This window comes from Geotrypetes seraphini, chromosome 9, assembly GCF_902459505.1.
Source record: "Geotrypetes seraphini chromosome 9, aGeoSer1.1, whole genome shotgun sequence".
Taxonomy (NCBI): domain Eukaryota; kingdom Metazoa; phylum Chordata; class Amphibia; order Gymnophiona; family Dermophiidae; genus Geotrypetes; species Geotrypetes seraphini.
In genome coordinates, this window is record NC_047092.1 from 64,931,407 (window position 1) to 64,948,496 (window position 17,090).

At 41.1% G+C, this 17,090-nt stretch overlaps 2 protein-coding genes across 3 annotated transcripts in view; one reads left to right on the forward strand and one right to left on the reverse strand.

The window, feature by feature from the left end:
- The window catches only part of TMEM117 (transmembrane protein 117), a 649,075-nt gene that overhangs the window by 502,920 nt on the left and 129,065 nt on the right, over nucleotides 1-17,090 (forward strand). The window lies entirely within an intron of this gene.
- NELL2 (neural EGFL like 2) overlaps nucleotides 1-17,090 on the reverse strand; it is a 648,388-nt gene that overhangs the window by 21,418 nt on the left and 609,880 nt on the right. For both annotated transcript variants that reach the window (XM_033959423.1, XM_033959422.1), the window contains one exon: nucleotides 15,328-15,468. In XM_033959423.1, coding sequence (XP_033815314.1) covers nucleotides 15,328-15,468 — 141 coding nt within the window. The remainder of the gene's footprint in view (nucleotides 1-15,327; nucleotides 15,469-17,090) is intronic.

The window sequence follows — 17,090 nt, forward strand, 5'->3', positions numbered from 1 at the left end:
TCTACCACCTCTTCTGGGAGACTGTTCTACTACCCTTTCTGTAAAAAAGTATTTCCTTAGATTACTCCTGAGCCTATCACCTCTTAACTTCATCCTATGTCCCCTCATTCCAGAGCTTCCTTTCAAATGAAAGAGATGACTCATGCACATTTATGCCACGTAGGTATTTAAATGTCTCTATCATATCTCCCCTCTTCCACCTTTCCTCCAAAGAATACATATTGAGATCTTTAAGTCTTTCCCTATATGCCTTATGACGAAGACCACGCACCATTTTAGTAGCCTTCCTCTGGGCCGACTCCATCCTTTTTATATCTTTTAGAAGGTGTGGCCTTCAGAATTGTAAACAATATTCTAAATGAAGTCTCAACAGAATCTTATATAGGGGCATCAATGCCTCCTTTTTCCTACTGGCCATACCTCTTCTATACACCCTAGCATCCTTCTAGCTTTCATCATCACCTTTTCAACCTGTTTGGCCACCTTAAGATCAGTCCAACGTTTGGCCAAATTCTGCTCTTGTGTCGTGCACATAAGTTCTTCATCCCCTATACTGTACCATTCCTTTGGGTTTTTGCAGCCCAAATGCATGACTTTGCATTTCTTAGCATTAAATTTTAGCTGCCAAATTTCAGACCATTCTTCGAGCTTTGCCAGCTCTTTCTTCATGTTATTCACACCATCCTGGGTGTTTACTCTATTGCAGATTTTGGTATCATCTGCAAAGTGTCAAATCTTACCTGACAACCCTTCAGCAATATCGCTTATAAAATGTTGAACAGGCCCAAGAACAGAACCTTGAGGCACATCATAGGTAACATCCCTGTCCTCAGAGCGATCTCCATTGACCACTACCCCGTGTCATCTTCCATTCAACCAGTTCTTGACCCAGCCCATTACTTTGGGGCCCATTCCGAGGGCACTCAGTTTATTTATTAGACGTCTGTGTGGAACACTTTCAAAGGCTTTGCTAAAATCTAAATACACCACATCTAGCGCATATCCTCTATCCAATTCTCTGGACACCCAGTAAAAGAAATTGCTCAGATTTGTCTGACAAGACCTACTTCTAGTGAATCCCTGTTGCCTCTGGTCCTGTAATCTACTAGATTCCAGAAACTTCACTATTCTCTGTTTTAAAAGTGTTTTCATTAATTTGCTTACCACAGAAGTCAGACTTACTGGCCTGTAATTTCCTACCTCTTCCTTACTTCCACTTTTGTGGCGAGGGACCACATCTGCCCTTCTCCAGTCCTCCAATACAACTCCCGACTCTAGAGAAGCATTGAAAAGGTCAGTCAGTGGAGCCACCAGAACTTCCCTAAGTTCCTTCAGCACCCTCGGATGTACACCATCTGGCTCCATCGCTTTGTCTACGTTTAATTTAGCTTGCTCCTCACGAACACAACCCTCTGAAAATCGATCAGGGTCTACCACTCCTCAGGCGGTGCATACATTTTTTAAATAAATTATCAGTGCAATTCTATAATAGGGCACTTAACAGTTAGTGGATTGGAGGGTGCCTAATAGGACTCTATTCTATAAAGGAAAATAAGTACCGACTTTCCTATATAGAATAGTAGTGCAATCTGGTATATATGGATCTATGCAGCATTTAGGCATAGAACCAAGTAAGGAAAAACAGAACCCCATGTAAAAAGGATCCAAAAAAAGTAGCGGTGTACCAAAGAAATTCCAGAGACCAAGGGATAAAATCTGATTTTAATAATAAAGCACCAACTCTACAAAAACTGAGAGAATGTGGTGAAAGCAGTTAGCTTAGCAGGGTTTAAAAAAGTTTTGGATCATTTCCTAAAAGAGAAGTCCATAGGCCATTATTGAGATGGCTTGGGGAAATCTACTGCTTATTCCTAGGATAAGCAGCATAAAATCTGTTTCACTACTTGGAATCTAGCTAGGTACCTGGGATCTGGGATGACACTTCGGTCTGTCCTAATATGGCAATTCTTATGTTCTTAGGTTAGTACAATTCTATAAAGGGAGCATGCCCTTTATAGAATAGTACTCTGTGCTGTTTTTGGGTGCCCTCATTTGGGTGCCATTTACTGAATCTACCTCTTTATGTTTGGCCTCTAAACCTGAACATAATACTCCAAGTGGGGCCTCACCAACAACTTCAGGGGCATTAAAACCTTTTCTTCTGGCTATGCCTCTCTTTATGCAGCCTGTCACCCTTCTGGATTTAGTCTCCACCTTGATACATTGTTTCACCATCTTGAGACAGTATACCCCGGTTTCAACAAAGGTCACCCAAATTTGGGCACAATCTTGATATGCGCACACAAACTAATGAGCCATTAACAATCAATAATTGGATGTTACCAATTAATTATTAATGATACTTGGCATTAATTAGGATTTGTGCACACATCTATAAAATTGGGTGCCTAAATCCCACCATGTGCAATCCAGAAGGGTATGTACCATGGGAGGGACATGGGTGAAATCAGGGGCGTTCTGAAAATTTGAGTGCAGTGCAGTCAAGATTTACACCGAGTTTCAGCAGATATAAATCCTAGCACTCAAAGTTGAGCTGTTCTATAAAGTGTGTTCAACCCAGAATATCCTTTATAAAATAGTGTCAATTTTTTCCAGTCCTGATTTCTGAGCACAATTTTTTGAATCTGGCCCTATCACCCAGGGTCCCTCTTCCAATCTGTACACATCAGGGTCTCACTCCCCATCACCCCATCTAGCTCCTTTTAATTTCAAGTCTCATTTTGTCTACTCCTTTGAGGATATCCACGCTGTTGCAAATCTGTTTGCCATGTCCCTCTTCGCCTGGTTCCTTTGATCTTCCCAAACATGATGCCCTTCTCCAATGATCTTTCTGGTGGTGTGACCAAAATAAAACAGTCGTAACTTCATCATTTGGGCTTCGAGTGATGTAGCCAATTTATTGAGGCTTGAGCTTTGGAGGACCAGAGTCCACTTTGTCAGATGCATGAAGTAAGTCCAGAAGCTGGATAAATAGGTGGAAGAGGTGGGATACAGAATGAAGAAAAAACATTGAAAACTACAGGGCTGGGAGTGATGGCAGCAGTATAAATGACAACTGTGGTAAATGAGAGAAGTTATTTGAAAACTGCCCATCCCTGCTAATAAAGTATCCCGTTGTTTCTTTCAGTTTGTATGGTTGTCAAGACCTATTGTTTTGCTTTCACTGTAACTGCTTTTGATGTTAACCCCCCCCCCCCCAGGATGCTGCTGATTAAGGGCTGGATTCACGAACCTGCCCGATCGGACCCGATCCGGGCAAGTCCGATGAATTCTTCAAACTAAAATATGCAGATGGGGGTGATCGGATGAACGCCCTCATCTGCTGGCACAGATCGCTGTTGTGCGATCTCAATGCATGCGCAGACCATCTGTAAATGGTTTGCGCAGACCATCTGTAAATGGTTTGCGCATGCCCGTCCAGCCGTGAATTTTTTTTTAAAAAAACACTTTTTCCTTCGCATGGGCTGGCTCTCTCCTTCCAGCCAATATTGCTGCCCAAAATCTCCTGCTCTCTGCCGCTTTCTCTGCAGTGCAAGCCCGCGGGTTTAAAGGGGTTGCTCTGCGGTGTGCAGCCCCGCTTTAAACCTGCAGGCTTGCACTGCAGGGAAGGCAGCAGAGATCAGTCTGGGTGGCAAGAGGAATTTTGGAGTTTCATTATTGTGATCTCTATTTTCCAGGTTCTCTTTTATGGCTTAGCAGTTTGTTTTCGGACTTCAGTTCAACTAGAACCAGAGCTGGGATCTGGTACCTTACATTTCATTTGCTGTTACATCACATCCTAGCTCATTTTGGTCCAGTCATTGCAATAAAGGTTCTTTGACTGCTGGCCATGCACTGTGACATCTTTTATTCATGAGCCTCTAGTCCGTCCCTGGCCCCAGGGCTTCTGCAGCCCCTGAAACAGCGAGATCGTGGCAGCAGAAAGTAGGGCGGGCTGGAGAGTGGGAAAAGAAGATCTGCGACTGGTCCCCGGCAGTCGCTTTTGGAGTTGATCGGCCAGCCCAGTCGGATCGTGAAATGTGTGTTGTGAATCGCGTCCCTGCCTACTTTGCATGTGTTTCTCCTCATATGCATGCACGGATTTGAAGCGGATCGCTGGAGAGGTTAGTGAATGGGGTCGGAGGGAAATTTGATTGTAAAGGGGTCGCATGCAAACCAATAAGTACACAATCGGTTTGCTTTGTGAATCTAGACCTAAGACACCTATCTAATCAAGCCTAAACACTGGGTCATCCTTGGCCACTGCATAAACCTGTATTCAGTAGCACAACTTAAATGTATAACACCGCTACATATACAAATAGATCTAAAAATCAGGCTCTTTTAATTTAATGAAGCTAGTATTCCAGCAAACTTACTTTCTAAAGCCCTTTAGTGATCATATTAGATAAAATTTATAAATAAAATTTAAAAAGGCAGGACAAAAATGGCAAGGAAACTCAGCCAGAAAACCACTAAAGAAATCTATTGGAAAGCTATCAATTTCACTTGCATTCATAAACAAAAGGAAAAATTCTGTGATGCATTGAACAATTGCTATCTTGGGAGAGGTAAATTTCTGAGATTCTTCTTCAAAGACCTGTCAGTGGCTACTGTATTTGTATTGGTGATTTGGCTGGGGAGCACAGAGTTTGAACTTTATGTGGTTTCGCTGATGTAGCGATATCTTAACTGCTTACAGAAAATGAAAAGGAAGAGAAGATGGAACAAGCCTGCCAAAAATCAATGCTATATTGCAGTATATTTTTAATTGTCTATCTATATGAGAGATGCATAGGAAGCTTTCCATTCATGAAATCAAATTTATAAAGGTGGGGTTAGGCCTTTAGTTATCACGTGCAGAAACATGGATCATTGTTTCTCTGATAAAATCCTTCTGTAACATGTAAAATGTTTTATACCTAATAGCATGTCACCAGAAATAGTGAATTATGTTTGTGACAAAAAGAACATCAGTCAGTATAACAATGCACATTGTCAAGGACTCATTCATATGAATATTACAAATAAATCCAGGGAAGAGTTATGGGGTGGGAAATAGATGATCATTTTCATCAGTGTCAGATATTAATTTGTAATTGATTGATTGATATTTATTAAGGGCCAGATTCTCTAACCGGTGCTGTTGTCGGTGGCTGACTTAAAAGCTGCCACCTATCGTGTGTCAATCACATGATGGCACCGTTTACAGAATCGCGCCTCCGGCAAAGGTAGGCACCGGAAATGTAAGCCAGGGTTTTTGAGGCCTACATTTTACTGCAGGCTGATGAAGAAAATGTTCTGACATTCAGGAATTGAAAGAGCGTCAGAGCATTTACTTTGCTGGCTCGCAGTAAAAAGCTCTATTGCGGTTTGATAAAAGGGGCCCTATAATAGGCAGCTTGAAGGTCAGTCATATAATAATACAGATATGATATTTATGAGACTGAGAGGGGACATGATTGAAACATTCAAGATATTGAAAGGAATAGACTTAGTAGAGAAAGAGAGATTGTTCACCCTCTCCGAGGTGGAGAGAATGAGAGGGCACTCTTTAAAGTTAAAAGAGGATAGATTCCATACAAACCTAAGGAAGTTCTTCTTCACCCAGAGAATGGTAGAAATCTTGAACGCTCTTCCAGAGGCTGTTATAGGGAAAAGCACCCTCCAGGGATCCATGAAAAGGTTAGATAAGTTCCTGCTGAACCAGAACATATGCAGGTAGGGCTAGACTCAAATAGAGCACTGGTTTTTGACCTAAGGGCTGCCGCGTGAGTGCACTGCTGGGCATGATGGACCACTGGTCTGACCCAGCAGCAGCAATTCTTATGTTCTTATGTTGTCACAGTATAAATAAACCCCTTTTAATAAGCAACGCTTTACAACATTTATATAACTGATATGATGATCATGATGTCAGCAATAGAAATGAAGCTCTTTAATAGGTTTAAATGAGAACATTCAAGCATAGATATACTAAAGTCGGGCCTTACCAATCAGGAGCTGCGTGTCAAAGCAGCTCCTGATTGGTGAGGCCCGACTTTAGTACAGGAAGAGGTGGTCGGAGCATACAGCGAGTGATTTCCTTCACTCACCAGCGCTCCGCCTGCCCTCTCCTGCCTCTCCAGCTGCTCTTTCCTGTCTCCCCTGCCTAAAAACCATATTCGTGGTTTTTCAAAATTTGCAGGGGTTCCTAGAACGGAACCCCTGCAAAGTTCAGGGGAGTACCGTATATCTAGTTTAATAAGGTATGGAGAACTCAACTTAGTCACAAGGGCCCTGACTGATTCTGGAAACGGCACCAGAAGATAGGTGGTGGTAGGTGCCCTATCACTGCCTAATTTAATTGGTTTAATTGCTTCTAAGTGACATGGTAATTGACCATGTTGTTTAAAAGCAACAAAAATCACATTTACAAAATGATAAGATGTCTGCTGGTGCCTATATCTCTCAAATATAGAGGCGCCTACCAGTGCCTAAGGTCGACAGAGGCATAGTTAATGCAAGAAATGACCTTAGGCGCTGGTAGGCACCTCCACAGACATGATTCACATCAAACATAGGCACTGTAAATGTAATCCTTCAAAACCCTGGTCTACATTTCCAGTGCCTGTGTTTGACCTGGTTGTGATTCTGCAATCGGCAACAGTGCTTGATTGACATGCGACGGGCACCAGTTTTGGAGGTTCCAGCTGATACTGCCGCCAGTTGCAGAATCTGGCCCAAGATGTTCAGCAAACTAGTCCAGTTGTGGAGAGGATGGACAGTCAGTCCATCCACATGTGTTAAAGGCAAGGGAAAAGAGCCAGGCTTTCAACTGCTTTCTAATGCAGAAGTAGTATTGAGTTAGGTATAGCCTTTGTGAGAGTGAGTTCCAGAGTGTGAGAGCTACTTTTGAGAAAGCTCATTAGTGGATGTTACATCATGCAATTTCCTTTGATGAAGGTGCAGAAAGTAATGTTCTTGTGACTTGGATTGGCCTCCGCGAAGATGGGATACTGGGCTAGATGGACCATTGGTCTGACCCAGTAAGGCTTTTTTTAATGTTCTTGGGGCCTCAAAGGTGTGTAGAGAGCTAACGTATTACTGAGGTGTTCTGGCTCATTTTGACTGAGAGCCTTGAAAGTCAAAGGGGCCCTTTTACCACACTGTAAAAAGTAGCCTTGACGTGTCCTTATGGTCATTCCTAAGGGCTAAGGCCATTTTTACTGGGATGGGGATAAAGTGGCTGATTTTTTAATTTCCAGCATTAATGTCCACACACTAATTTTCTCATTAGCACATAAGCTTCTACCACCACCTATTTTGTAGGCAGTAAGGCCCATGTTCTATAAATGGCGCCTTAAGTTAGGCGCTGGTAGGCGCCCTACTAGTGCCTAAATTAAATGCAATACAGCATTAAAAAACAAATTAAAAGCGTTTAAGGGGGAAAATGTAGGTGCCTATAAAACTGGAGCCTTCATCATGACTATAGAAACGCTTTACGATGCCTAATGTCACTGTAGGCATGGCTAATGCTGGAAGTAGCATTAAGCATCATAAAATGCCTCCGTAGCCGCGATTCACATGAAAAGTAGGCGCCGGAAATGTAGGCCTTGAAAACCTTGACCTACATTTCCAGCACCTACCTTTCATGAAGCCCGTGATTCTATAAATGGTGCCATTGCGTGATTGTCACGCGATCGGTGGCCATTTCTTAGGCATCTGCCAATGATGGTGTCTTTTTTAGAATCCAGGCCTCAGAGCTCACATGCTAATCACGAGCTAATTGGTTAGCACTTGGCAATGTAGATGGGCTAACCGATTAGCACAGAACACGCCCACTCTCCGCGCCAGACTCTCTGCGTGGGCAGCACATGCTGATTCCAAAACTAGAAAGGAGTGCTTGAGTATTCCCTGCGGTAAGGCATTTTTAGCTGTAGTACGCATGCTTTAGTGTGTACCACAGCTTAATAAAAAGGCCCCACAGAATTTAAAATGTGGCTTTGTAAGGTACTGGTAGCCAGTATCGTATTGATAGGAAGGTGTGATTTGATCATGCCACTTCAATCCCTCTATCACTCATGCTACAGCAGTCTGAATTAGTTAGAGATGGCGCAAACTCTTTTTGGTTTGAACCAAAGAACAAATCATTACAGTGGTCTAGCCATGATGTTTTCACAGCATGGACAAGTGCAATAGACTCACCTTTTTGATATATGGAGAGAGATTTCATACTTGCCACAAGTGATTAAAGCAGGTTCATTTTTAATTATTTTTTATTTACAGTAGTTTCAAATCACTTATATAGAAATAGACTCTTTCTATTAAGGAAATAATCTAGAAGATGATTACAAAACACTATCAGAGGAAATAGAAAAAAAAGTCCTCAAAAGACTCATCCTGTATATTAAAGTCCACTAAACTAAGGAGGGGGGTGGGGGGGGTGGGGGGAGAAAAATACAAATAAATAAATTTACCCCCAAACTAGGCAATTCAAACAAAAAGACAGGCTATCAGCAAAATTTAAAACTTTAAGCAGATTCATTATTTATACCTCACTGTTTGACATACAAAATATCAGCCTCATCACATTTTGAGATACATTTTGCAGGAAATTTTAAGAAAAACTCGGTACTCATATCTATTAATTTTGAATAAAAGAACAAACACATTTTGCATTTATCTTGGTGTTTCTAGAGAAATCCAGATACACCTTAAGAGGTTCATAATTGAAATGGAAATACATCTAAAAACCCACCTAAATCAGTACTTGGATGACCTAAAAGACAGCTTGTCTTAAAAGACAGGTCGACCTAAAAGGTTGTCCAAGTGCTGATAATCGAAACAGATTGTAGACGTATCTAAAAACGGCTTAGGCCTTTTCAATGCTGCTGTATGCCCAGAATGAAAAAGGGCATTTTTGAAGGAATGGTTAGGGTGGGAGGTAGGCAGAGTTGTTTTGGGAGGGCTCACCATGACCTGCAAGGGAGTTGTGATGAGATGTTTATGTGGCACCCTTTTTGTGAAGTTTACAGCATTGCCCTGTAAGGTTCCCCACTATGTTGCCATGTCTGGGTTGCAAGTCTATCACTTTGCTGACCCCTCCCACGTCCAAAAGATGTTGTTCAAGTCGTTTTTGACTCGGACAATTTTTTAGACGAGAATGGGGTATAAAGACAGACGTCTTAGTGGTTTGGACGATCAAACGATTCTTGTAAAAAAAATATTTTGGACATATTTTTTAAGAATGGACTTTGGACGTTTCAGACTTTGGGCAACTAGTTACTTAGGCCCAAAACGGATTTAGACATTTTTTAAAATTATGCTGCTCTAACTTTTCATCCATAGAAAAGGAGATATTTTTTTATAAAAAAGGAATGAAGTGCCCATTTTCTATCTGGTTCTAAGGCAAACATCACAATCATAATAGATCAAACAGTAGACAGCTCCTGTAAAGATTCCAATACTCGTATCTCAATCACGTTTAAATTATTATCACCTATAAGAACATAAGAATAGCATTACTGGGTCAGACCAATGGTCCATCGAGCCCAGTAGCCCATTCTCACGGTGGCCAATCCAGGCCACTAGTACCTGGCCAAAACCCAAGGAGTAGCAATATTCCATGCTACCGATCCAGAGCAAGCAGTGACTTCCCCCATATCTTTCTCAATAACAGACTATGGACTTCTTCTCCAGGAACTTGTCCAAACCTTTCTTAAAACCAGCTACGCTATCCGCACTTACCACAACCTTTGGAACACGTTCCAGAGCTTAACTATTCTCTGGGTGAAATTTTTTTCCTCCTATTGGTTTTAAAAGTATTTCCCTGTAACTTCATCGAGTGTCCCCCTAGTCTTTGTAATTTTTGATAGAGTGAAAAATCGATCCACATGTACCCATTCTATTCCACTCAGGATTTTGTAGACTTCAATAATGTCTCCCCTCAGCCATCTCTTTTCCAAGCTGAAGAGCCCTAACCGTTTTAGTCTTTCCTCATATGAGAGGAGTTAGGTCCTCTTTATCATCTTGGTGGCTCTTCTTTGAACCTTTTCTAGCGCCACTATATCTTTCTTGAGATAAGGAGACCAGAATTGAACACAATATTCCAGATGAGGTGGCACCATGGAGCAATACAGGGCCATTATAACATTCTTAGTCTTGTTAACCATCCCTTTTTTAATAATTCACAGCATGCTCTTTGCTTTTTTGGCTGCTCCTGCACATTGGGCGGAATGTTTCATCATATTGTCTACGATGACATCCAGATCCTTTTCTTGGGTGCTAATCCCCAAGGTGGTCCCTAGCATCCGGAAACTGTGATTCAGGTTATTCTTCCAAATGTGCACCACTTTGCATTTGTCCACATTAAATTTCATCTGCCATTTGGACACCCAGTCTTCTAATTTTCTAAGGTCCACCTGAAATTTTTCACAATCCATATGTGTTTTAACAACTTTGAACAGTTTAATGTCATCTGCAAATTTAATCACCTCACTCGTCGTTCCATTTTCCAGATCATTTGTAAATAAGTTAAATAGCATCAGTCTCCCCCATTCCATCTTGGGAGTTCTCCCAAGCCTAACAGCTTGTAAACAACAGACTTTTCTGAGAGGAAAAAAGCTTCTTCTAGATACTTCAACATATCTTTGAGGTATTGTTTCAGCACTCTGAGGTGATATCATAGGACACTTAGGAAAATTTATAAACCATAAATTACAAATTCTAAGAGAGCCTTCCAGAAGTGAAACCTTATGAATGAGATGGGTACTGTCTTTAATTATGGTGGCATTAGTTCCACCTAATTTCTCCACAGTGTTTTTCCAATATAAGCATATGCTTATGTAGCTTTAGAGAGGTTCCAGTGAAGAAATCACACAACTGAGTCACAGCCAATACCAGAGGTAGAACGTTTTAGCACAAGGCCGGTGAAGTAAGTGCTCTACCACTCATAGGAATTCTATGAGCTTTGGAGCATTTACCGCGCCTTTCTGCACTAAAAACTTCTAACGTAGTTTGATAACAAGGGGCCCAATGTGAGCTGTAAATTCATTTATTCAGGAAATAATAAATGACAGTAGTAGAATTCTAATGAGGCTATGAGGAGGCATAGCACATTAAGACCAATTTTAATGTGCAGAAATTTTTTACTGAGTTGTATAGTAAACTTTTAATATGAATTTTATTACATACAGCCCTTTAGTGGCATTAAAACTTCTCTCAGCCATAACACTTTTAAAAGAATGATGCGTTTGACTGTGATTATGTTCCCATTGTCCATCTGGATGCATTTTAGAAATGTAGAAGCTGTTTACAGTAGTATTTTAATATGCTTACTAGAGACCCTTTGGTGAACTGGCAGGTGTTCAAATAAATATGCAACAGGATTTCATGTTGTTAGTTTCTGTTCCACAGTAAAGAATCTAATATGATCCATCACACAGAGAATTATTGCAAGAAAATACTGATTTAGAAAGCGGAAACCAATTTCCCTTATTGTTTCCGTTAAAATATTTTCGTTGAATGAAATCAAGTAACATCTTTTATGTTGGTTAATTCTGGTTTTGGATTCAATAAAGACATTCTCTTTAAAAAAAAACCTCAAAAAAACAAAAACCCTCTAATCTTACTGGATGGGCAAAAGTTCATATAAATGGAATGATGTAAAAGTCAGCTTATAGGGAGCCCTATTATAGTGGCAGTGACTAATGAAACTACACAGTGATTGGAAGAAAAGTGAACCCCCTAGATCAGGGGTGTCCAACCTGCGGCCCAAGGGCCGCGTGCGGCACCGTGAAGTATTTTGTGTGGCCCCGGTTGAGGGCGATGCAGTGTTTTCCTCTGCTGACCCCGGGTGTTTACCGTCTTGCCGACTCCCTCCTCTGTCTTGCTGCAGCGTTTGCGTGTTTGTGCGACCCAAGAAACATTTTTTTCGGCCAGGGCGACCCAGGGAAGCCAAAAGGTTGGACACCTCTGCCCTAGATTTTGTCATCTAACCTTGGCCCTCTTTTACTAAGCCGTGGCAGAGGCGCAGCAGTATCGGAACATTTATCACTCTGGGCTGCAGTAGAAACCTCTACCATGGCTTAGTAAAAAAAAAAAAGGGCCTTTGTTGTTTAACTATGTAATTTAAGCAAATTTGGGTATTTGGTACCAAAATAAATATCAAGCAAAACTTTGCATAAATGATTACCAGAACTTGCTATCTACTTACTTTACCAATCAAGCATGCCTAACATCAGTGGGGAGTTTTTTTCCCCACTAACTGAAAATGGTGTTTACTACAGGAGATAGAGTTGTTATCAAGTTTTTGCAACAAACTAGACATTATGGTGCAGAACGATTTATTGCTGAATTTCTGACAAAGAGCTGAACATTGGAGGGCGTAAATAAAGCTTCTGAAAAAGACTGATGAAACTGGTACAGCAGAACAAATAATGCAACATAGAGGAGATATCTGGCTACTTCCCACTAGGAATACGACAGATAACTAGAATTATTAGGATGGATATAAACCTAGGATGAACATAGAACATGATACTGGTATTATGCCGGTAAATAAGAAGGTTTTAAAATGTACATAGCACATGATACTAGTATCATGTATGTATATACATAGGTTGTATACACTATTTTTCAGTGGTAAGCAAATGTACTGTTTCGTGGGGTGTCAGTAAGATCTTTGAAGACAAACTTCAAAAGATTCTTAAAATCTTCATTCAACCCCTGTGACTTAATGAATTGTCATTTAAATTGATTATTATATATGTATGATAATCACTTAGCTTTTTCCTTTGTTTCTTTTTCACTTCTTTTTTTCATTTTTTTCTATTAAATATACTGCATTGCTTTCTCTAGCGGTCAGCAATTATCGCTCCCCTGCCGACGCGTTTCGCCTATCTTTGTCAAGGCATGGGGTCTAGATCATTAAATGCTCCTGTCTGTAATATTCAGCGGCTACTTTAGCATTTAATGATCTAGACCCCATGCCTTGACAAAGATAGGCGAAACGCGTCGGCAGGGGAGCGATAATTGCTGACCGCTAGAGAAAGCAATGCAGTATATTTAATAGAAAAAAATGAAAAAAATGAAAAAAAGAAGTGAAAAAGAAACAAAGGAAAAAGCTAAGTGATTATCATACATATATAATAATCAATTTAAATGACAATTCATTAAGTCACAGGGGTTGAATGAAGATTTTAAGAATCTTTTGAAGTTTGTCTTCAAAGATCTTACTGACACCCCACGAAACAGTACATTTGCTTACCACTGAAAAATAGTGTATACAAATTGATTTGTCTTGTGTTCACTATCAGATTTGTTAGAATATACATAGGTTGAGCATATTAAGGTATTGATACGTATAAATATTATCTCAGAAATATGCTAACTCTGTATTGTAACACCATTACAGAAGCTCAAGTAAACCTCTCTGAATTGATGCCCCAGTCATTAGTAACGGTATAGAAGCTTTTAATAAATAATATCTGAAGGGAAGAACTTGATCAATGGTGTGATCGCCACTGCTTGGGGATGACACTTTTGAACAAACTCTGTGACTGAAATTAACCTTATCATTGACTTTGCAGAAGTATCTTTATGATTGCAACTGATTGAAAAAAAAAAAAAAGATCACTTAAGATTTTGCTAAATGTAGGCTAGATCAGTGTTTCTCAACTTTTTCAAGCCAAGAACCCCCTAAGTCTAACAAATATCAACCAAGTACCCCGCCCAAGCTTTGCCCCAGACCCACCCCAGCTCCACCCTGGCCAGCCCAAGCTCCACCCCCCCTGACCCAACCCCCATAATAACAATACTGCAATGCAATTTCTTCCATTCATTTTTCATATCCTGTGTGTTGAGAAACTCTGGGCTAGACAACTGTTATGCTTTCTTCAAACTTTTAAGCGATGGTGGGAGTAAACCGATTACGAACGGGAGAGGGTGCCTTGATAAAGCCCTAGAGTTGCATGGGTGAAACATGTTGGTGGCTGATGTTTCTACCCTCCCAGCTAGCGTCAAATCCATAAGCTAAGTACTTTTAGTATTTCTATAAAAAACTTTTTCAAAAAAATAAATTGTAGTTATATACATGGGTCCAGTGACGAATGGGAGCATAAAGCCCCACACTATGAAATGATTTGAGTGTGTGGTGGCCCGCTGAGGACCTTAAATAGAACAACGAAGTCATTCTGAAAGAAGTGCTGTAAAGCAGTGGGATTACTTCTTACTGTTATTGGGTGTTCTTCAAACTTTTGCCATATTTTATGAGGTATGTGGCAACAGCCTTAGGATGTGGTAAAATATATTGTTATTGCCTTGTTTCAATACATTTCTGCAAGATCACTGAAAATTTGACTTAAATAGTACAGTTACTTATATTCTCCCCTCCTTTACAAAGCTGCACTAGCATTTTTAGCGCCGGCCGCAGTTGTAACAGCTTGGAGCGTCAGAGCTGTTGCTGCGGCAGCCGACGCTAAAAACACTAATGCGGCTTTGTAAAGGAGGGGGATTATGAGGTAAAATGCATGGGATTCATTTTTTTCCATTCACCGGATACAGCTAATTCTGAGAGTAGAGAACAGACTGTAGACTAAGCCCCATTTTACTAAGTCACAGTAGAGGTTTCTACCATGGCCTAGAGGGCTAACAGCTCCGACGCTCATGAACGTTGGAGCAGTGTCAGAGCATTTAGCACTCCGGGCCGAGGAAGAAACCTCTGCCGTGGCTTAGGGTTTCTTTTACTAAGGTGCGCTAGTGTTTTTAGCGCACGCAGGATATTACCAAGTGCTACACCACGCGCTATGCGGCTAGCACTAACGCCAGCTCAATGCTGGCATTAGTGTCTAGTGTGCGTGGCAATGTAGCGCACACTATTCTGCACATTAATGCCCTAACACAACTTTGTAAAAGGAGCCCTTAGTAAAAGAGGGCTTAAATGCATTAGATTAATATCTGGGCTAAACTATTTTTGGTGTTCAGGCCTAGAATGATCTATTATTCTTTTTCAAATTTTGATTTATACCAGTAGTCTCAAACTCAAACCCTTTGCAGGGCCACATTTTGGATTTGTAGGTACTTGGAAGGCCTCAGAAAAAATAGTTAATGTCTTATTAAAGAAATGACAATTTTGCATGAGGTAAAACTCTTTATAGTTTATAAATCTTTCCTTTTGACTAAATCTTAATAATAATATTGTAATTTATAGCTAAAGAGACATATCAAGAAACTGTTTTATTTTACTTTTGTGATTATGATAAACATACTGAGGGCCTCGAAATAGTACCTTGCCAGGCCGCATGTGGTCCCTGGGCCGCAAGTTTGAGGCCACTGATTTATACTGACCTTCACATGATTCTCCACTTGAGGAGAACAGCCCATTGTCATGGTAGCCATCTCTGCACTCACAGTGGTACCAGCCGGGTAAGTTAATGCAGGTTGCACGGGTGTCACAATGAACAAAGCCTTCAGAGCATTCATCAATATCTTTGTGACAAAGCAGAAGAAAAACCAGTTAATCGGAAAACTGAATGAACATTGTATTATTACTTGTAGCTATGGCGTAACATCATGAAAGCTTCCAGCTGTACTATGACAATCCCTGGAAATTCAAAATATACTGGAACATTGAAGTACCTGGTACTGTCTATATAGATGCCGATTTTGAGTAACCATGGCCCATTTTTAGATTTAAAGGATCTGACAACTGTTGTGATTTCTCTGGTAACAAACAAAATTGATTATAACTTCTTATATCAGAGGTCTGCAAAGAAAGATTTGTGATGCCACAAGGCACATGCTTGATTTTGTAAGTACAATGCTGAACCATAGTTCCTGGGGGGAGGCAGCATCTTATAAGATCATCCATGCATCCAATATAACAAATCAAAAAAGCAGCCTGTGGGTTGCCTATAGACTATCAACAGACTGCTTAAAGATGGCCTATGCTCCAGTCATAGGAATTAGTATATTTTTCAGATTGCACTACAGACAAGTCACTTTCAATACTCATCTACACATGTATGAGTTTCCTGTTTCCTGATCTCAGTTTTGATATTTACAGCAAATATCTCGGGCTGCCTCCTCTTCCACTGCAGCTCCAGGCCAAATTGTATACTTCTGGTACAAATGATGGCATTCTTCTGGTTCCACATTGCAGTGGAAGAGAAAACAGCTCAAGGTGCTACAGCTACTGGCTTTTAATTACAAAACTGAGATTGGTAGCCAGTAAAGAGAAGTATGTATACACTGACTGTCAAAAGCTTAGGACCAGCATGCTTGGGCACCCTGACTGTCCTGCTAGAGTGACATCTTTTGGCTGCTGAAACAACAGCAGTCAAATGATGCCACTGGATCACCTAAATTCCCCACTGGGGATGTTTATTGATGTTGTCTAGTTAAGAACAAAAGTCAGAAGTTCTAAATTTATTCATTTCTGATTTTTGGTCATAACTGAAAATTACTGATAAAATACACCCTGAAGAAAAATTGAGATTTTCAGTTGTAACCAACCCCTCACCCCCCCCCCCCCCCAACACATACACACACACACACACTCTCACTATCTAATCTCCTTTGCATATGCAATGACATCAGGAGCCTCCTGTGTTTCCTGTCCTACCAACAAATTTCAGCTCACATGACTCGAGCAGCGGTGATCTTTCCTCACCTGAGGAGAATATCAAGATAAGTGTGGGTTCTTTCTGTGCTGGTAGCACCTCTGTACTTTAAAAGCTTTTTGCTGAAACATAACTGATATTTATTACAGTGGTACCTTGGATTACGAGCATAATCCGTTCCAGGAGCATGCTCATAATCCCACCAGTGGGAGGCCAGGGTGAACACGCAGGGGGGAGTGGGGGGGGGGGGGGCGGTAAGCAGTCCTTTGGGGTGGGGGGTGGAACAGGCCTTCAGGTGGAACAGGCAGGCAGGCCTTCAGTGGTGGGATGCAGGCTTTTAAGGGGGGGAGACAGGCAGGCCTTCAGGGGGGGAAAGGCAAGCCTTCAGGGATGGAATGCAGGCTTTTACAGGGGGGGACAGGCCTTTAGGTGGGGGACAGGCCTTCAAGGGAGACAGACCTTCAAGGGGGGGGGGGGACAGGCAGGCAG